A 21,943-nucleotide genomic window follows, 5' to 3' on the forward strand; every position below is an offset into this window, starting at 1 on the left:
TGCCTGCCTGCATGTCTGTGTGAAGGTGTCAGATCTTGGAATTATAGGTGGTTGCTGGGATTTGAACCTGGGTCCTCTGGAAGAGCAGTCAGCGTCCTCAATGGCTGAGCCATCTCTCCAGCTCCAATTTGTGAGAGTTTTGTCCACACGCCAAACACGAACACCAAAGGGGTGCCCCGCAGTTTAACCCAGCCTTGCCATTCTATTTGAAGTTACATTAAATGACACCGGCTACTTACTGGCCTGGCCCTTCAGCTCTGTCACACTTCAAAAGTCCACATGGGGCTGACTGAGCTGAGGGTTGGGGCTCCCATGACCTGCTGGAATCAGGTGCACAGCTCAGGGACACGTTTGCACGGTTATCCTTCTGGGTGTATCAGAGAAGCCTGCTGAGCATCAGGCTGGAATGGGTTCCCAGGGCAGGAGTATGGGAAAGGTGCGAAGCTGCTGGGGCTTCTGGGGCTTCCGGGTGCCTCCATGTGGCCAGCTATGCAGAAGTCTCCAAACCTTGTCCTTGGGCTCGGCAGAAGTTTCTTTGTGTAGCACACTTGATGACGTCACTTGCCACTGATGGTCAGCCGCTAGGGAGGGTGGGGCTGGTAATCATTCTCCTCCTTGCTTCCACCCAGAGGCTGGCCAGTCAGGACACGGGCCTTTGGAAGACTCTGACTCTGACTGTGCTGGAGATGTGGCTCAGCAGCAAAAACACCAGCCTGGCTTGTAGGAGACCCTAGGCTTAAACCCTAGCACCTAACAGCAACAAAGTGCATACCTTTAACCCCAGCACTTAGGAGGCAGCAGGAAATGGATCTCTGTAAGTTCAAGGCTAGTTTAGTCTACAAAACACACGTCTACCAGGAGTACATAGTAAAACCCTGTCTCAAACAAAACAAGCCCCAAAGACTCATCATTTTTGAAGCGCTCTCTCTCTCTCTCTCTCTCTCTCTCTCTCTCTCACTCTCTCCCCCTCCCTCCCCCTCCCTCCCCTTCCCTCTCCCCCTTCCTCCCCCCCTCTCTTTCTCTCTCTGTGTATGCATGTATGTACATATGTGTGTGTTTGTGTATGGGTGTGGGTATGTATGTATGATGTGTGTATGTGCATGTGCACATGTGTATATGTGTGTGTATTGCTGGGGGTCAAACCCCATGTCTTGTGCATGCTCTGCTATAACCCAGCCCTCGCCTGGGGTTTTAATAGTTGCATGCCTCAGCCAAGGTGAGGACCAAATGTATTCTTTCTTATTATAAATCTCAATATCTAGTTTGATATGCTGGTGCTGTCTTATTCTTGTAATCCCAAAACTGGGAAAGTTGAGGCAGGTGGATTTCCATGAGTTTGAGGCTAGCTGGTTACAGAGTGAGACCTTGTCACAAACAATCATGACAATATCCTAGGCAGCAACTTCCAGAGGAGGAAGTGAGATTCAGAGAGTTGGGCGTCTTAGCTAAGATGTCCAGCTGGACCCAAGCATGCCTTCTGACTCTCCACAGGAGCCCTCCCACGGGCAGACTCCTAGCCTATCCCCGAGGTGCTCCTCCCCTCCCCTGCCTCTTCTGTGATTCCTGCGCACCTGTCCTGGCCACACTAATGTGCTCTTTCTCCTCCAGCTCTTTGTGATCGACAATGGTGCAGATGACTGGCGGATAGCCATGACCTATGAGCGCATCCTCTACATCAGCCTGGAGATGCTGGTGTGCGCCATCCACCCCATTCCTGGAGAGTACAAGTTCTTCTGGACGGCACGCCTGGCCTTCTCCTACACCCCCTCTCGGGCAGAGGCTGACGTGGACATTATTCTGTCCATCCCCATGTTCTTGCGCCTATACCTGATCGCCCGAGTCATGCTGCTACATAGCAAGCTCTTCACGGATGCCTCATCCCGAAGCATCGGGGCCCTCAACAAGATCAACTTCAACACCCGATTCGTCATGAAGACGCTCATGACCATCTGCCCGGGCACGGTGCTGCTGGTGTTCAGCATCTCTCTGTGGATCATCGCTGCCTGGACTGTGAGAGTCTGTGAAAGGTATTGCAGGGAGACCCTGAGCGTGGGATGGGGAAGGGAGGAGGAGTAGGGATGTCCAGGTCTAAGGTCTGATGGAGGAGGCTGGAATGCTCTCAGCTACCCCAAGGGAGAAAATGGGAGCAAGAAGAAGAGGGCGGAACTGGTGTGGAATATCGAAACACTGGAACCCAGGTAAGCTGGGAAAAAATATACGTAACTAACTTGTGTTTCTTTAGACCAAAGTGTCAAAGCCTTGTTACATCCCCTCCCCTTTAAAAATATTTATTTATTTATTTATTTAATGTGTGTGAGTACACTCTAGCTCTCTTCAGACACACTGGAAGAGGGCATCAGATCCCATTACACATGGTCTTGAGTCACCATGTGGTTGCTGGGAATTGAACTCGGGACCTCTGGAAGAGCAGTCAGTGCTCTTAACCACTGAGCTATCTTTTTAGCCTTCTGGTTACATCCTTAACCCCTGCTCAGTATTTATTTACAAGATTCTGTATGTCCTCCTCCTGGAGATTAATGTTGCTGGCAAACGTTTAAAGGGCTCTGATAAGCCCTGCAGTAATGAAGCCTATTTGTTTTTGCTTTGTTCAAATTTCCTCATGTAATTATTTTGCCCACACATTGTTTTTTTTTTTTTTTTGAAAATCACACGCCTCTGGTAATATGTCTCTGTGCAAGTTTTGGTCCACTGACTAACAGTATCAGCATCAATGGGAGACTTGTTAGAGCGCAGGGCTTAACCCCAGAATTACTGAAGCAGCAGTGGCATTTCAGCAACGTCTCGCTGTGATTCATGTGCACTTTAAAGTTGGAGGCTCACTGTGCTGGTGAGACAGACTGAGACTTTAGGGGGCTGGGCGGTGACTCAGAGGACCACTGATGGCCTCCCAGAGACCGAGGGCTCTGCCATGACCTCTCTCAGAGCATTCACACTCTCGGTTCCCCTTTAGTATGATACTATCTCCCCACTTTACCCCTGGTGTCCTGTTGGTGACACTTGTCCTTTTCAAGTTGACTGTGTCTCATTCTAGTCAGATTTCATGTGTAGAGCCAGCCTGAGAAGCTGTGGTTTCCTCTTTTTAAAGTAAGCGTCACCTGAAATAAAAAGAAAAAAAAAAGCCACAGTCTTGAGGTAGAGAGCCTCGGTGTGGGATGGCACAGAGAAAAAGCCATGCTGCTTATGCAGATCCTGGTAGCTGTTCTTAATACATCAGCACTTACGATTTGACTGTCAGATCCCCCATATACCCATCTCTGGGCGGAGATAAAACAAGGCAGAGAGAATTCGAGCAGAGAGCTGGCTTAATAGTTAGCACAGGGGAGCCATAAGTGAGATTTCCCCGATGGCTTTGGGGTAGTCAGCCAGTACGTATGGCTTTCTGATTTCACACACAGGCATCATGCTGCCAGAACATGGCCCTTACATGAGAGTAGCAGCCTCTGAGAGCCAAGCTGTGACTGTCATTCCCTAATAGGGGATGGCGAGCCCAAAGTCACACCACCTGGCCATTTAGAGCCTCACCACAGCTCAGCAGCTAAGTTTCTTTTCCAAGCAGGGATCCACACCAAACAGCTCTTCACAAACCTTCTCAGGCGAATACTTTCCTGTGACAGAGAAAGTGGTGCTTTACTTCCAATCCCCAACTCCTCATGGAACTGTTCTGCTGTTTGTCTGAGGCAGGGTAGTCCAGGCTGGTTGTGAACTTGCGATCCCTCTGTCCTGTTTCCACTTTCCCTCCTCCTGCCTCACCATGCCGGGATGGCGGTGTGCACCACCATGCTGGCTGCCTTGTGAGACTCTCTGCTGAGGAGTACCCGTCAGTCCGCCTTCCTGGGCTTCAATAGTGAATGAAGGATAATGATAAGTGCTTTGCAGGATTCGCCATTAGAGCAAAGCCATCCTTGCAAACTGTACCTTGCCATGCATTGTGCAATCCCCAGACACAGATCTTTGTGGTCGCCTTTTTTAATAACCAGAGTAGACAGACTCTTACCAAATGTCCACTGATACTCACCCTGTTTTATGTCTAACCATCAGAAGCCAACGTTTCCAACAGTGGCGATTGAATTTGTGTAGCCCTTTGGGGCACTTGAGCTTGTCTGTTTGAAATACATGTATTTAATGAATACTTGTCGGGCATGCATTTCAAATGGACAAGCTGGCTAAACATACAACCAGAGGCCTGCAAGTGAGCTTCATTGTTTATTGAAACTGTCCTAAGTATGGTGACTTATTAATTCATTTCTGAAGAATACCACATTTTGAAGGTCCTTGTTTTCAGAAGTCTTCGGATCTTAGTTGATACTGAACACCCTTTAAAACTTCCAAGTCCAGGCTGGACTTATCTGGTTAGATTTGCATTAAGTTAGTGTGCACTAAGCTGCATTAGGCTGTGTTAGCCCAGGTTAGACAAGATTAGCCCTGGTTTGCCTGTGTTGCTACAGAATCCCCAGCTGTTCTCTTTGCAAACATGACTTATGAGCTTCCGCTGAACATCAGGAAACAAAGAAAGCCAGAGCCGCCCACAGTCTGCCTTCTAGGGAAAAGGCTTTGTGACCACAGGCTCAGGCACGGCTTAGGCACACGTGGTGCTGAGCACAGGAACATGGCCTGGCTCCCGCTTCTCACTCTGTTCTGGTTCATATCTCATGTTTCATGCTATCCCAGTCTAACCCAACAGCAGACTCAAGGAAGCCGACTGCCCTCACGTAAGAGCTGGCTGCTGGAAAGTAAGTAGTTTGAGGTCACAGGGCTCCTAAGTGAGCAGTCAGAATATAAGCATGAGTTCAATACCAAACTTCAAATTTCTCTTGTTAACCCAGGCTGGATCCTGCAGGGACAGGAAATTGTGCTCTAGACTGCCATAGCCATGTCCCCAGTCTGAGGTCTGAGGGCTACTGTGGTGACATAAGAATGCCAGACTTGTCGTTTGGTCTCCTCTGATGTCCATGTCTTCGATCGCTTTGCCATGCTGTTTCCAGGGCTGAGTTTATGTTCAATGAAGTCTTTATTCGTGTGCATACATGTGTATACATACATGTATGTTTGCTCACGTGTGTATGCTCCTGTGTACCTGTGTGGGTGCACATGCACATTTGTGTGTGCATGTGTGTGTACAGTGGATGTTACGTGCACTTACTCTGCCCTGTTGACTGGAACACCAATCGTCTCCACTTGGTATTGTGCTGGCTGTGAAAAGGCCACCTCTCAAGGGAGCTGCCTGACTCAGGGCCACGCCCCTTACTCAGAGGTGGCAGGAACCCACTGATAGAGTTTAAAGGCCCCTTTTCCTGCTAGAGCAGTAGTTTTCACCTACAGTAGTGGGTTTGAACGACCCGTTCACAGAGGTTTGCCCAAGACATCTGCATATCAGATATTTATGTTTCAATTCATAACAGTACCAAAATTATAGTTATGAAGCAGCAGTGGAATAGTTTTGTGGTTGGGGGGGTCACCACGACATGAGGAACTCTGTTAAAAGGTCACAGCATTAGGAAGGCGGAGAAGCACTGTCCTAAGGGATACCGGTCTAGGGTCATCAGACTCCAGGGGTCCCTAAGAAGTCACCGGAGGTTTCGGTTACCACTGTGCCACACCTAGCCTGTGCCCCGCTTCCTATGCTGATCATGAGAGCCTCCCCACATGCAACATTTCTGTCCTCCGATCTCTTGGTCTTTGACTCTGGCCCAGAATCTGACCTATAGGACTGTGAGATATGTACAGAACTCAGGCACGCAGGCAAAGCTCTTCCCTTGCCGTGGCCAGCTAGTTTCTTTTAGATCTGAAGGTGACCCTATGCTTTCCAAGGTCAAATAGGCATGACTGGCAGAGACACTGAGACAAGGGTTGTACTGGGGGACTGAAGGGTTGAGCCAGGGTGGGAGGAGGATATGACAAGATGACCTCGATCTCTCTCAGTTTGATCGGATGATGGCTCTGTCACCTTTGGTGTTAGAGGAGGTGGCTTGTCAATGGCATTACACACCATGACAGGTTCTAGAACCTGCTCTGGCTGCTGTTGCCCTGGTCAGGGTTTACACATGGCTCAGGTGGCCTCCATCAGCTGGACCTGTCTCTAGCTGTATGCACACACTTCTGAGGTTGCTATGGAAATTCTCTTTAGCAAGATGTGCTTTAGAAGTCATTTCTTCTATCTGGGGTTGGCTTTTATGGGACAATAAATGTTTTTACATCTCCTCCTGCCAAGGACAGACGGGAGTTAATAATGGCACAGAGGAGCCCTATGTTGGGAGAGCAACCCCTGGTTGCCAGGAGGGCAGCAGCAACATCGGCAGCTTGTTTTGCTGGGACCCCAGAGATGCATTACATCACTGCCTCCGGACGGAGCCTGACAGTTGCCGCACTCAGCATTCTCCAGGATTCTCTTGGCTGCGTGCCCACCTCCCACAGGCCTCCCAGGGCCACCCCAGGAACCTCCTCATTAAACACTGTCAAATGCCAAGCTGCAGTGGAAGGGGAACAGTGGAGGCCCCAGGTCCCAGTGTGCCAGGCCTGGGAAGGTAGCTTTCCCTGCACTCTGTGAACGAAGTTCTCGCTGCCTACTTACAAGTCTTTATCTCCTCAGAAGAGGCAGAGAGGCCTCCACAGCACTGACAAACATGGGCTGAGTCTTGCTTTGCAAGCAAACCTTCTCCAACCTCTTATCCGGCTGGGCCCTTTTGAATTCTTCCCCACCAGGGCTCCACAGGCTGTACACAGGCTGCCTGTCTTAGGGTCTCAGGCCTTGTCAGCAGGTGTTTGGTTTTGACTGTGTGAATTTTAATTTTTTTATGCAGGTATTTTAATGAGGAATTTAAATTTAAAGATCTTGCCTGTAGAACCAGAGAGAACCAGGACATTCTCGGGTTGGGGTTATAGCTCAGGGGAGAATACTTGACTAGCAAGAAGGAGACCCTGGGTTGATTCTCAGAACTGTGGCTGGAAAGCAGGAGGGGGATGAGGAAGAGGAGGAAGAAGAGGAGAAAGAAGGACCAAATTACATTCTTTTTTGTTGTTGTAGGTTTTTGTTTGTCTGGCTTGTTGGTTGGCTTTTGTTTTTCAAGGCAGAGTTTCTTTGTGTAGCCCTGACTGTCCTGGAACTCACTCTGTAGACCAGACTGGTCTCAAACTTAGAGATCCCCCTGCCTCTGCCTCCCAAGTGCTGGGATTAAAGGCATAAGGCACCAATGCCCAGCTCTAACCCATATTATTGTTCTCTGTTGGTGATTGGTGAAGCTCTGAGGCAGAAGCAGGAAGAAACAGAGGGCCGTGGCCATGGCTGTGACTTAAAGAAAGCAGTGTGGAGCTTGTCTACAGGATGCGGCTCACAGAGGAAGCCCCCATGCTGAGCTGAAGAGAGCTTAGCCGAAAAGGGCTTGAGGAATGGGGCTTGGGACTGTGGTTGTGGGGACCTTTGGTGAGGCACAAACTCCACTGTGGACCTTCCACAAAGATAGGTGGAAACTATGTGAAAATGGTAAGCGCTTCTAGACATAGCTATTTTATCTAAGATAATTTGAGTTAAGCCTGTATTTAATATACAGGTGTTCAACACACACACACACACACACACACACACACACACACACACACACACAGGAGGGTGATATATGCTAAAATTTTTTTTTACTCTTGGAAGTCTGTGTTTGTAAACGTTTGTGAATGACTGACTGAGAGAATCGGATGATGGATCAGGAAGGAGCCTACGCCTTGCGGGGAGCTCACCTCTAGTCCTACCTCTAGCTGGAGAAATGAGAAGAAACCAGTCAAGGTGGTCCTGCTCCCCAGTAAGGAAGAGAAAAATTACCCCGAAGATGCCAAAGAACGTTAATTGTGGGATACCTGAAGCAGCCTTGAAAGATTAGCTAGGCCTTGAAGCACGAGAAAGTAACAAGCAGTCTCTGTTATGAAGAAGACAGCAGTGGAGGAAGGAAAGCACACTTGCACATGCTCAGAGCACTGGAAAGTCAAAACTGGTTTTGTGAAAAAGAAAACCCACATTAGTGATGTTGATCTTCTTAAAATGTAGAAAGTAGAGGACCAACTTGGAAGCTTCCCCAGAGGGCCAAAGAGAGCACTCATGGGTAAGGGTGTTTCCTTCCTGATCTGAGTCAGAGCTTGGGAGCTCGTGTGGTGGGATGAGAACCAGCTTCTGCAGTTGTCCTCTGACCTTCATGGACTGTGGCACCTGCCTTCTTCCAGAAATATAAATGAATGAATGATGAATATCTAAAAAGCTATTTTAGAATCTAAGAGATGAGTAAAATGTGATTAACACAGATGGAGGCTATGAAGTCAAGATTTGGACAGAAATATAGCCAAAGATATACATGAAGAAAACTTTTCCAGAATGACCGACAGATAGGCAAGGAGTTGGTAGACTCAGAAAGGTCAAACTAAGACATTATCTTCTTTCTGTCAGCAGAGCAGTAGGGATCACCCCTAAACATATCCACTACTGTTTCTGGAATTGTATTAAATCATAAGATTAGCCAACCTAGAGTCACATGAGCAACGAAACTGTTTTCCTCAGATCTGCTAAATCTTAAGAGTCAGTAGGACATCTTGACAGAGTTTGCAGTCTGTGACCCACTCTGTCATTTGAATGAAACAACAAAAGACTCACTATTAAGATCTTAATAATAGGGGCTGGAGAGATGGCTCAGTGATTCAGACCACTGTCTGCTCTTCCAGAGGACCTGGGTTCAATTCCTAGCACCCACATGGCAGCTCACATGTGTAACTCCAGTTGCAGGAATCCATCGCACTCATTCTGAAATATATGCAGGCAAAACACCAATGCACATAAAATAAAACTAAAATGTAAAAAGATCTTAATAATAGACTGATGTGAAAGCCAGAGAGCTTTTCATGGACAGAGCTGCACATGATTGTCAAACTAAATTTTAATGTCAAAAGAAAAGTAGATGCTACAGATGAGGTGCACAAAACAAAAAAAAATAATTGAACAATAATTAGGGATTACAAATCTTTAGGTTAAATGTTTAAAAGACGAGGGCTCGAAGGGTTTAATAAAAAGCATTTGAATTCATCATCTGATGTTAGAGTAATCCTTAAGAGTCAAATTCAGTAACTAGAAAAATATTGTTGGAATCATAGTTTAAGTCCTAAGGTGACCTCAAGTTAGGATTTAAAATAGGATTTATATATCTATCTGTCTATCTATCTATCTAGATATCTATTTTTCTTTTTCTTTTTTTCGGAGCTGGGGACCAAACCCAGGGCCTTGTGTTTGCTAGGCAAGCGCTCTACCACTGAGCTAAATCCCCAACCCCTTTATCTATTTATTTTTTACGTGTAGGCATTTGCTGGTATGTGTCTGTGCACCAGAGATGTGCAGTGTCCACGGAGGCCAGAAGATGGCATCAAATCCCCGCTGGAACTAGACAGAGACAGTTGGGTGCTGGGAATCAAACCTGGTTCTCGGGAAGAACAGCCAGTGCTCCTAACCACTGAGCCGCTGCTCCAGCTCCCACAAGCAGGACTTACAAAATCATACAGTTAGGATAGAAACAGCATCACCTCAGAGTGTCAACCCCCAAATGGTACCTCGCCTATGTGCGGCCTGGGAGCTGTGACATCCCATCCACATAGGATGAAGCCGAGACCTGAGGAGGTGAAGCAACTCGCATGGTGCAAACATCGGCTCCACCAAGCTAAGGCAGAAGAAGCAGTGACTCGGGCGGCCAAACCTAAAGACGAAACCGAAACATTAAACCAGATGAGAGAAAACCAGTGTAAAAGACTTTACCTCCTCAATTAAGACACAGTGCCCCCTGCTTTGATGAGATTTCAAAGCAGAAGTTATTTTCGTGCTATTTTAAAAAAGAGGAACCGAAAGCAGAAGGGACCCTGAAAAAGTAAGAGAGAGGAGTTATGTAAATTTAAGGCAGAGGGCAGTGGAGACAGGCTGGCTTCACAGCGTAGATTATTCTGTGGTTCATAGGAATCATTTAACATTTCGGATCGAGGGGGTGCAGAGAGACGGCTGATCAAGTAAGAGCTCTGGCTGCTCTTTCAGAGAACCAGGGTTTAACTCCCAGCTCTCGGGTTCCAGGATATCTGAGCCCCTCTTCTGGCCTCTGCAGGCACTACACCTACAAGGGACACACAGACATGCGTGCAGGTAAAACACTCATATACATGAAATAAAATAATACTGATAGCAGTATCATAACACAGGGTTAACTTTTGTCCAGAAAAATGAGATTGAAAATCCGGGGGCTGGAGAGATGGCTTGGTGATAAAGTCCTTGTCGCGTAAGCAGAGGATCAGGTTTGGATCCCAGGATCCACATCAAAGCCAGGTGGGTGTGGCTTTTGGATCGTCCGAGATGGGGATCTCCCTGCAAGCTGGAGAGCCAACCTAGCCAAAAGGAAAAGCTTCAGCTTTACTGAGAGACCCTGGCTCAGTGTATAAGGTAGAGGTGGATTGGGGAAGACATCCCACCTTAGCTTGGGACCTCCATATACACACATGCACCTCAGCGATCATGTGTGCACTCGCGAGCGCACATACACCACATGTACAAAAAAGAAAAAAGAAAACCCGAAATACTAAAAGTTTTCATGGAGAATTATCTCAAGACTAATGACCTGATCAAAGATGTACTCAGATGGAAAGTATTCTCACAGTTTTCATTATTAAAAAGTAAATGATAATGGAGAAATGGCTCAGTAGTTAAGAGAACTGGCTGCTCTTCTACAGGACACAGGTTCAAATCCCAACACCCACATGGCAGCTTACAAACGCCCTCAGTTCCAGTTTTAAGGGATCTGACTCCCTCTTCTGGCCTTTCTGTGCCCTGCACAGATGTGGTACACTGACGTCCATGCAGGCAAAACACCCCTATACATAAAACAAAAATAAATACATATTTTGTTTTAAAAGTGAAAAAGGAAGATATTGTGGCACATGTCTGTGCATGTGTGTCAGAAGCCTGAGGCAGGAGGATTATCTTTAGGCCAATATGGGTTACACATTGAGTACCTGGGCTTTATACCAAGATTCTGTCTCAAAAAGCTGAGAAAAGGAGAAGAAGGAAAAGAAATTATGTTTTTTAGAAGGATGAAGTAAACCTTACATGGGAGCAGACTGAATTTACAGTGAAGAAACAGGAACTAATAAATTTTTAAAATAGGATTTATAAATCTGAAAGTTGACAAGTTTAATAAATTTAAACAATTTCTGCTGTATTGGAAAACAAAATTAGAAATTTTAAGGGAAAACAATGAGTGATTCCTAGGGCACTTTAATCAGTAAGTGAGAGCAGCTTGGCTCGTACAAGAGAAGCCCGGGAGGGGACTTTCCCTATGGACATTAAAATGTATTATAAAACAAAGAATAATTAAGTCCCTCGGGCATTACTCATTACTAAAGAGCCCAGGAATGTCAGATCGATGAAACACAATGGAAAAACCTGAGATAGATCCTAGTGTGGAAACCCAATCACAGAGAAAGAAAACCAATTAGGAAGCAATAGATTACTCAATAAACATTCGTGGGGAAATTGGAAGCTTGGATGAAATATCAAATTGGCACGCTACCTCTCATCAGCCAGCAAAATAAATTCCAGGTAGATTAAAGAGTCGGTAGATATAAGAGAAGAACCATGAGCAGGAGCCAGAAATCAAAGTGAATATTTAATCAATCCTGGGGTGAAGAGAAATGTTAGGCAGAGCATCTCAGAAGAGAAGAACTGTGAAAGGAAGCAGGCATGTTTGATTATACCATAACACAAATTTAGATTTCTGTCCTTTAAAATATCGAAACTGGGGCTGGAGAGATGGCTTATAAGAGTGCTGGCTGCACTTGCAGAGGACCTGAGTCCAATTTCTAGTACCCACATGGCGGCTCATAGCCATTTGTAACTCCAGTTCCAAGGCATCTGACACCCTCTTTTGACCTCTACAAACATTAGGCATACCAATGGTGTACAGGCATACATGCAGGCAAAGTACCTGTACACACAGTATAAATTATTAATTATTTTATTTATATTATACAGCATGCATGTTAATATTAATTAATTAAATAATAATTCTATGTAATAAACTAGATATGGTCATCCTTTTCTGTAATGCCAGAGCTAGGGAGGTAGAGGTAGGAGGATCAGGAGTGAATTTAAGATCAGACTGGGTTACATGCCTCAAGAAAAAAAAATTTATTTAAAAGCAAATGTTACTTAAGAAAGATAATTGCAACAAAAGTGACAAGAGAGAAATGTCTCATTGTCCAAAGCAATGGTGGAAATCAGCCACGGTTCACCTCCCTGCTGAAGGCAGGCACAACGGAGAACATACACAGAGAAGACATAAAATGCAGTGCGTCCACTGCTAACCAAGAGTTTTCCACAAGTTAAACTTGTTGCTGTTAAGGTCTTCCTGTGGGTAGTGGGGTGGGGTGGTGTCTCACACTAGAGCAAACAGGGAGTTTAGCACCATCTTTCTGGAAACAACATTGTTGGGAAGCCCTTCGAGATTTATGTCTTTAACCCAGTAAGTCTCTTTCTAGAAAATTCTTTGGAAGAATCAGTTGATAGTCAAGAGTCTTCAATGTGATGTTTGTCTATAATATCAAAGAATCAGAAATGAAGTGAACATGTAGGATTTAAATGCTTAAATAAAGGGGCTGGAGAGAGAGAGCGGTTCAGCAGTTAAGAGCACTGGCTGCTTCCCAGAGGTTCTGGGTTTGGTTCCCAGCACCCACAGCACACGGCCACTGACAAACCTGTAACTCCATTCAGGGGATCTGATGCTCTTTTCTGGCTTCTCTGGGCACTGCATGCGCTTACATGCAGGCAGGTAAAACACCCATGCACATAAACTAAAAATAGTCTTTTAAAGCATGTTTCAATAAGACATCGTTCATGCTTACAGGGAGTTCCCAGGCAACAATGTTTACAGGTCAGTCTTTTGATGATTACATTGATGTGGGAAAAGGGTCTTCTGTAAGATCCAGAGAGGAGCACGTACAGGACATCAGCCCGTCACACGCACAGCAGGGCTGCCCTGCATTCATAACCCTTGTGTTATGTCAACAGGGCTTGGGAAGTAAGGTCGAGTGGTGCAGTTTCCACATTTAATTTCCCTGGAAGAATACCAAAGAGTTCCTGTCAGAGGATTCCCCTTCCTATCTAGCAGCCAATGGCCTTAGAAACAGGGGAGGGTGACAGGGCAGAGCCTTACGGGTCATCTTTCTGGGGGCTTCTCTGGAAGCGATTGTGTCCTGGGCTTGTGACACCACAGAGTGGGTGGGTGGGGCTCGCAGATGCCAGCTTGCTTGGTGGGAAGATAGGTAACATTGAGAGTTAGGATGCATTCAGAAAGCACAGAAAAAGAGGCTGTGGTCTTTCTTACAAAAGAAGGTGAGGGAATGCAAGACTGTCATTCCCTTGACTCCTGAAGACTCCTCCGCCCCTGCTACTGAGCTGCAGGGCCTGGGTGAGAAACCTTTCGTTCTGTACCCTCCTGGCCACAGGGGAAGCGGCACCCAAATTTCCCTTGAGCCCAGAGCAGAGTGACCCTTGCAGTGTGCTGCCACGCCCAGGTTGAGCCAGCTGCAGCTGGGGTGACTTCAGTGCTGGGCACCAGTCCCAAGGGCACTAGACCCAAGTCTCTACTTTGAATCTCCTTGTCGTCACTTTTCCCCCCACAGCTGAGTTTCTCTTTCTGTTATTTCTCATTCACATTTGGTTTTCTTTTTCCTTTGCAGTATATTCCTGCTCTTTGACATTTAAAGAGGGAAACTGAATATTTGTTACTATTGTCTTCAGACTTTTATTTATGTTAAATGTACACTAATTATCAGTTGTATCTCTTAGAAGAGCCTAGACGGGAATCAGGAAAGCCTCTTAACAAGGGCACTGCGGAGCTCTGGGTACAGGGGCAGCTGAGGGGTGAGCCCTGCAGGAGCGTCCGTGTCCTGGGAAGCTCTGCTTCTCTCAACACACCAGCCTGCGCTACCAACTGTGGGATTTCCCTCCTCTCTTTGGCAGACATCTTTCTGCTCCTGATGTCTGCTTTGGAGATACCCACAGGACTGTGGCATTGTACAGCTCTTTTCCAGCCACAACATATCCAGTCACAGGAGCAAAAGTTGCTTTTTTTCTTACAGTGGATGCTAAGGACTCTTGCTACCTGAAGGGCTGGGCTCTGGGCGGTGCTCAAAGTTTGCCAGGCCAGGGCTCTTTAGATGGCGGTGGAAGAAGGGGTGAGGTTCCATGAGGAAAAAAAATCCACGTCTATCTCCCAGCTGATGTTACTCCAGACATAGACTCTGTCTTCTGCCAAGCTTCCCATGTTCAACTGTTGGCTGCTTTGTTTGGTCCTTGAGACCCCACTGTGTCTTTCATCTCCATAAGAGAAACCCTGTAGCAGGGAATGACCATCTCAGCCCCAGAGGGACAGAGCACTGTGTTGAGGGTTGACGTTAAGTGCTACAGAAACCTTTCAATAGTTTCAAATGAGAGAGCTGGCCGAGCCACTGAGGTGACTGGCACCTTCACCGGTGCCTCATGGGCGAGGAAATCTCTCAGAAAGCAACCACCACAGCAGGCCAAACAAGGGACACAGTGACTTAGAGCCTTACATCCCGAATACACCCTTGTGCCTGGTGAGGAGCGATGCCTGTGTGTCTTATGCACTGGTGCCCCAGGCACTGGGTCTGTGCTCGGACCCTCACACAGCCCTACACTCTCTGTTTCACTGGTTTTTTGTTTTTTAAAGATTTATTTATTTTATTTATATGAGTATTCTATAGCTGTCCTCAGTCACACCAGAAGAGGGCATCAGATCCCATTATAGATGGTTGTGAGCCACCATGTGGTTGCTGGGAATTGAACTCAGGACCTCTGGAAGAGCAGTCAGTGCTCTTAACCGCTGAGTCATCTCTCCAGCCCTGCTTCACTGCTTTTAACTCTTGGTTCCCCGCCCCCCCCAACACCCCCCCCCCCCCCCGCAGGAGCCTTATCTGTGTTTGTCCATCGTATTAGAGTTTTGACTCTGGCAAAGAAGTTACAAAACTTTAAGCAAAATAGTAAAGTTTTGGAGGGGCAAAAGGAGATGGGAAAAGGGTCAGTGTAAGCAAGAATGGCTTCTGAAAATGTCAGGGACAGAGGCTCCTCCCTTGTTGGCCTGCTGAGCTTGAGGCATGGCTTTACTTCACACTGATCCACAAGGGCTGCTGGAGCCCCTGTGACCACACCACCTGCTAGCCTTCAGGAGGAAGAATGGCTCTCTGCTCAGTCTTTATGGAGGTGCACCACTCACACTGCTCATTCCTGGAGCTGGGGAAATGGTGTCTTTATCACTTATGTTAATAGCTTACTTCCAGGTTTGCAAAAATGGACTCCTGGGACACAACTGTCTCCAAAGGCAACATTATCCTGTGTCTGTGCCAAACCAATCCAACCCTTCATGAGGGGTTTCAAGCTCTGTGTTTCTTGTCTGTAATTCCTCTCAAATTCACCTTCCTCTGCACCTGCTGACCCCTGTTGCCTCCTTGTCCATAGAAGCTTTGGGTTCTGCTACACTCTTCTACCCTTCAGAAGCTTCCCATGTTCCCACCAGAAGGCTAATTCATACTCTTTGGTTAGAGTCTGCCAGCTTCCACTGCCCAAGGCCAGTGACCCACGATTAACTGGCTGAGTTCTAGCAGCGACGGCAGTAACACCACAGATCTCTTCATGGGAGCTTTATTGTTGATAGTGAACATTGCACCGGAGTGAGCCTGCCTGGGCCCAAGCTGCCATAGTGGGGCCTGCCAGTGTTACAGCGTCCATGAGGGCTAGGAGGCAGAGGCAGGGAGACTGAATGCTCAGCCAGCCAGGACTACATAATAAGATCTGTCTTTAAAAACACACCAAACAGGAAAGGGCCTGCTGATTATGGCTCAGTGGGAAAAGGGTTTACATTCAAGCCTGCCAACCTCCATGGCAGAAGGTAAAGAACTGAGAACCAAATCCAGTGAGCTGTCCTCTAACCATCCTTCAAATGTGCCGTGATGTGTATACACATGCACACACACACATAGTATACACATATGTACACATACACATCCATGTGTTTAAACACATGCATATACACACATGTACATTCACAAACACACATGAACTCATATGTACACATACACATCTATTTGTATGCACACATACACACATGGCATGTATGTATACACAGAGAGATGTATAGTACATATGCATGTGTGGGTATGAACGTGCATGGGTGAACATGCATGTGTGTAGTCTATGTGCACATACAAACACACACACACACACACACACACACACACACACACACAAGAGGGCAGGGAGGGGGGAAGAGAAAAGAGAAGAGGAGAGAAGAGAAGGGACAGGAGCAGAGGTGGGATAGGGAAGAGAAGGGTAAGGAGACAAGGAAAGGGGGAAGAAAGCAAGCCCAGCCCATTGCCTCAAAGAGCATGAACCCTCAGTTCTGAGCCTGTGACTGTGGCTGGCTCTCCACCAGTCCACCGACCCTTCCCTTGCAGGGCCCATGTTCCTGGTTTACAGATGGGAGCCTGCCCTGCTTACACCCTAGGTGGGTTCAAGAAATGGAAGAGCCAGATGCTGGGGACCCCAAAACACACCTCACACGCTTTCCTGCTACTGCTGACCCACACAGCGAGTAGGCAAGATGAGAGCAGGGGAACCCCCTCTGTGGATAAAGATGCAGGGCTCTGGCAGTGGAGGCCTGAGGCCTAGGGTGCCGAATTGGGGAAGAGGGGGAGGAAGGGAAAGAGGGGAAGAATGAATTAACTCTGTCTTTCGGTTCCAGCCAAGACCTTATTTTACAACTTCTTGAGGGCATGCTGTCCGCTCTCTCGGAAGCTTTTGTGATTGGTGTGATTTGAAAAAAAAAAAAAAACAACACAATAGTGATTTTCATAAGGGAGCGAGGATGGAAATGGCCTGTTGTTCTTTAGGAAGTGTGATTGGATAGGCTTTTCCTGGGCAATTCATAACCAAACCAGTACAGTCGACACCTATATTGTCACACTACAGAGTCAGATGAGTGCTGTGGTTGCCTGGTCAGTGGCTTTTAATTAGTTGTTTTGTCAGATACCATTGTTCTCCTTAGCAGCCTTCTTAATGAGTTTTGCCCTTGTTTACATTTTCAGTTATAGATTTTTTTTTTGCGGGGAATAGACATATCTTGAGCTGTCCATTACTTCAGAAGTTAGACTGTTGCCTCCTGTGACAATTAGCCCGCCACCATGGGACTAGCTTGTCAAAGTACACCGCAGGGAGAGCGCTGGGACCCAGCCAGACTCGGAGGTCTGAGAGAAAGAGCAAGCCCTTGCTTGCTGGTGCTTGCTGCAGTCTCTGTCAGGAGGTTGACTTCTCACACGACCAGTGATCTCACCGATACTGCAGCTCACCTCCACGTCAGTGATGGAAACCCTAAGGCCTGAGTTGGGGCCTCTCCCACCATTGCTGAAGCTGCTGTAGGGTTGGCTCTGACAGCTCTTGACAAACCCATCTCACAAGGCCTCCCAGAGCACTGCCCTCTCAGCAGCAGGGCTTGCTCTGCAATAGACAAAGTGCTGCTCTGTACCTGGTCCCCCGTCTTCTTTGTCACTCCCCAGCACTCTGTGAAGGGAGTAAGACAGGAGTCATCCTCCCACTTAGACACACAGAGGCTTGGGGAGGTGTATAAGGCAGGGTCTGACCTGGCTGGGGTACCCTGGGCAGCCAGGGTGCCTAGGCCAACAAGCAAATAGATGCCTCGTGTGGATGCTGGCTGGGGTCATCTTTGTGTTGGAATAGAACTCTGATTCTTTGAAAGTCAGTGGAGAATCAGGCCATTGTTCAATAAAAGCACTTGTCAGTCACTAATAAAAACCACTTGTCAGTCACCACCATCATCTTCTTTAATGAAACCTCCTCCCTGGTAGACAAAAGAGAGGAGGCCTTGCAGGGAGCTACCAACCCAACAGCTTCCGGGCTGGGCTCCCGGTTGGACTCCCTCAGTGTGTTGAGTCACTGTTTCCTCCATCTGCATGCGCTGGGCTCTGCACACCTGTCGAGCTCACACCCTCCTCCCTGGGGTTCCCCAGCTCCAGCTCCCCCCTCCCTTCCTCTCTCCCCCCCTCTGCATCTCCTTTGTTCCAGGCCTTGTTGCTCTCATCTGAAGGTTTCTAGTCCTGTGAAGTGTCAGAGGTGGGCTGTAGTTTTCAGGCAACATCTTTGTTTCCTAGCAACATGCTATAAGCACCTTGTTCTGTGTGGCCGCTCCCTCTAAAACAGCTGGGGCCAGGGACACTGGGACCAAGGAATTCTGAGGCCTCTCTCGAGTAATAATGGGGAGACCAAGGAAGGGCAGATAGACAGGCAGACAGACAGACTGGCAGACTTGTTTGCATAACTCTGATTGTAGTCATTCCTACTCTTCAGTGGTGTTGCTGCCAGAGCTTGTTCTACTGTCCTGTCATGGATCCTTGTGGATGACCAATGGTCAAAGTACTGACTTGGGAGCCATCAGAGACTTTTGGAATCACTTACTGGCTTGGGAGGCACTTGCAGTGGCTGCCTAAGGCAAGGTCAGCCTGAAAGCTCTCATCTGAGCTGACCTCTGGTGTTGGTGTTGTCTTGTTTCCTGAGATGCCACAGGCCTCCTGGCTTCTGCTTGTGTAGCCAGCCCAGGGATAGTTGCCTTGAGAGTGGGAGGGGAAGATAGGGCAGGAGATAGAGTGGGATTTTAAAATGAAACAGGGACCAGAGAAATGGCTCCGTGGGTAAAGGCATCTGGCACCAAGCCCGAGTGTGATCACGAGCTGATTCGAGACAAGCCGCTTATGAGTCTGTCTTCTCAAAGATGGCCTTTACAGGCTAAGGGCTAAGTAGATGCTAGTTCTGCCTGATCTGCCCTGCGGGGTGGAAGCAAGACAGTGCTCCAAAGATCACAGCCACCCGGAGATGGAGGGGCCAGCACTCACAGACCCTGTCCTTCATCTACATGAGGACAGCAGACTGAGTGATAGGTCCCAAGCAGGAAGTAGCATTCTACTTCCCATAATGGCCATCTTTGAGAAGACAGACTCATAAGCGGCTTGTCTCGAATCAGCTCGTGATCACACTCGGGCTTGGTGCCAGATGCCTTTACCCACTGAGCCATTTCTCTGGTCCCTGTTTCATTTTAAAATCCCACTCTATCTCCTGCCCTATCTTCCCCTCCCACTCTCAAGGCAACTATCCCTGAGCTGGCTACACAAGCAGAAGCTAGGAGACCTGTGGCATCACCTTCCTCCATGCCCTGCACTTGACAGAAATCTCTGTGGGTCATCTTGTCTTAGCCTCATTTTCTGTCAGCAAGCACCTCTCAGTTCAAGAGGCAGGAAAAAGGAGTTCTAACAGCAGCACCCTATGTGGTGATAGAGGGGCCCAAGGTTGTGGCCTAAGTCCCAGCCAGGAGCCCTGTTTCCAGGGGCTGCTCCCATGGGTGGTGGGGCATGCCATCTTTGAAGACTTAAAAGCCTGTCCAGCAAGAAAACTCCTCCTGAGGGGCGAAGTTGGGTATGATTGGCTCTCACCATCCTTTCCTTCACAAGTGCTGAGTTTCAGCATCTGAGAAGTGTTCCAGAACCTTCCAGCTAATCACGCCAAGTAAAGGTTCAGGGAACTGGCAATGGGAATGGCAGACCTGAGCTAGCTCCTAAGAACCTACAACCCCCAACACTTAGACACCCTTTGCTTGAAAATACATGACGGCCAGGCCTGTGGGAACATTTTAGAAGGAGATAGCATAGGCAGGGAACCCCACACCTCGTCCCTGAGGGCAAAGGCTAGCTCTGTCTTTTGCCTGGCCCAGACGCTTCTACAACAACCCCTTTCTCTCTCCATGGTTTTCTAATAACTGCAAACTTAGTCCCCTAGAATTCTCCCACCCACAACCTCTGGCCTCCAGGGTTCCCCTTTAGCATTCTACTTCTCAATGGCAGAGGTCTCCCATCCAAAGCTCTCATGCCTTGCCCTTGGGTAAAAGAACAAGGAAACCCTTTCCAGGGCATCCCTCCTTCTGTTTCTGTCTGTTCTTGGCCACAGAGTGATCTCCACCTCCCTCCCACACGAACCCTGTCTAGGTGAGACATTTGTTTGCCTGCCTGCCTGCTTTTCGTTCTCTGAGAAGAAACCTCCCTTCTTTCCTTTGGGGCTCTATCCAGGACCAGTGTCTCTGCAGGAGTTCCCTCCAGGGAGTGCCATTGAAGCCTTTGTGAATGTCAGTTCCTGGGGTTCTACAGAACCCACACAGCTGAACAGGACAACCCTAGCTCTAAGTTACAAGGGTCCTTTTCATAGATTCAGGCTCAGAAGCCAGAAAGGAGGAAGTCCCCAAAAACCTCTCCATCCTAATTCCCTGGGCCTTTGCTTTCTTGGAGGCATAATAAGGCTAAACACAGGGCTGGGGACTTGGGCAAAGCAAGCTTATTCTCGGTTCAACCACTCAGTTGATGCTTTATTGACTTACTTTTTGGAGGTGCCAAAGGTTGAGCTCAGGACCTTGCATGTGCTAGGCAAGTGCTCTGCCTCTGGTTATCTCCATCCAAGGTTTTTGTTATTGTTTTCTATTTTAGACCAAGTCTTGCTGTGTAGCTCAAACTGGCCTTGAACTTGCTTACTATGTGGCCCAGACTATGCTCAAATTCTTGATCCTCCTGTCTCAGCTTCCCCAGTGTTGGGATTATAGCGTGCACCTGTATCCTCAAGCGAATGTTTTATTTTGTAAATATTAGGTTGAACTGAGTTTCCAATCAGTAAGTAAGAAATGATGAGAACTCCTCTCTCACATCTGGGAGTGCATGCAGTTGGCACACGACTCAGTGCTGGACTCGATAGATAACAATGGTCATCCTTCCTTAAAATAAAGCTACCACCCGGCCCTACCTGCCTCATGGAGATAGCTCCAGAAATAAAGTGGGAAATAGAACATTACCAGGATTACAGAGAAAATATTTGTTGCAAGACTCCCAACTACTCTTATTTTTGCCTACAAGTAACACTCTGCGACAGACAGCAGGTATCAAGAAAGGCTCAACCAGGAGAGAGAAGGCTCCCAGACACGGATAGAGGCCCTGGGCAAGTGGAGTTGACTAAAAATCAAAGACAGCAGAGGCCCATAGAGGAAAGAAATGAGACAAACTTGAAATGCCACTTCTCCCAAAGCCCCTATTTGCATCTGCCTCTTTCAATAGTTTGCCTGGTGCCACTAACCTGGCTGAGGGACTGGGCCAAGGACCAGCGGGGCAAGGCCTGTGCTGAGAAGTTACAGGGAGCTGACAAGCTCAGAGGGCACTTAGGAAGAAAGTCTAAAGGAGGTGATGTCCTCTGCCCACAGGGGTCTCCAGACAGGAGGGCCAGTGTGAGCAGCATCCAGGAGTGTGAGAACAGGTCATGGGGAAGAAAAAGAAATAGCTGTTGGCTGAGGGTCAGGCCTCCCTTAGTGCCAGAGAGGGAGGCGGGAGTCCCAGTTTAAGGGCACAGTCCTTGGCTCCTTAGTCAAAGCTAACAATTCCCAGACTGACTTACTTTTTCCCTCCCTCCCTCCCTCCCTCCCTCCCTCCCTCCCTCCCTCCCTCCCTCCCTCCCTCCCTCCCTCCTTCCCTCCCTCCCTCTTTCTTTCTTCCTTTCTTTCTTCCTTCCTTCCTTTCTTTCTTTCTTTCTTTCTTTCTTTCTCTTTCTTCTTTCTTTCCTTCCTTCCTTTCTTCCTTCCTTTCTTCCCTCCTTCCTTTCTCTCTCTCTCTCCCTCCCTCCCTCTCTCTCTCTCCCTCCCTCCCTCTCTCTCTCTCCCTCCCTCCCTCCCTTCCTTCCTTCCTGTTTTTCCTGGCGACAAAGGAGTGCTGCTGGAGAGTTCCCTGGCTTCTGTTCCCCCTGTGCTTCAGGTTAAGT

At 47.8% G+C, this 21,943-nt stretch overlaps 1 protein-coding gene across 4 annotated transcripts in view; it reads left to right on the forward strand.

Annotated features, from left to right (window-relative positions):
- The window catches only part of Kcnn3 (potassium calcium-activated channel subfamily N member 3), a 151,574-nt gene that overhangs the window by 92,877 nt on the left and 36,754 nt on the right, over positions 1-21,943 (forward strand). For all 4 annotated transcript variants that reach the window (XM_063282418.1, XM_017591053.3, NM_019315.3 and 1 more), the window contains one exon: positions 1,609-2,027. In XM_063282418.1, the coding sequence (XP_063138488.1) occupies positions 1,609-2,027 (419 nt within the window). The remainder of the gene's footprint in view (positions 1-1,608; positions 2,028-21,943) is intronic.

Source organism: Rattus norvegicus, chromosome 2 (genome assembly GCF_036323735.1).
Source record: "Rattus norvegicus strain BN/NHsdMcwi chromosome 2, GRCr8, whole genome shotgun sequence".
Classification (NCBI taxonomy): Eukaryota; Metazoa; Chordata; class Mammalia; order Rodentia; family Muridae; genus Rattus; species Rattus norvegicus.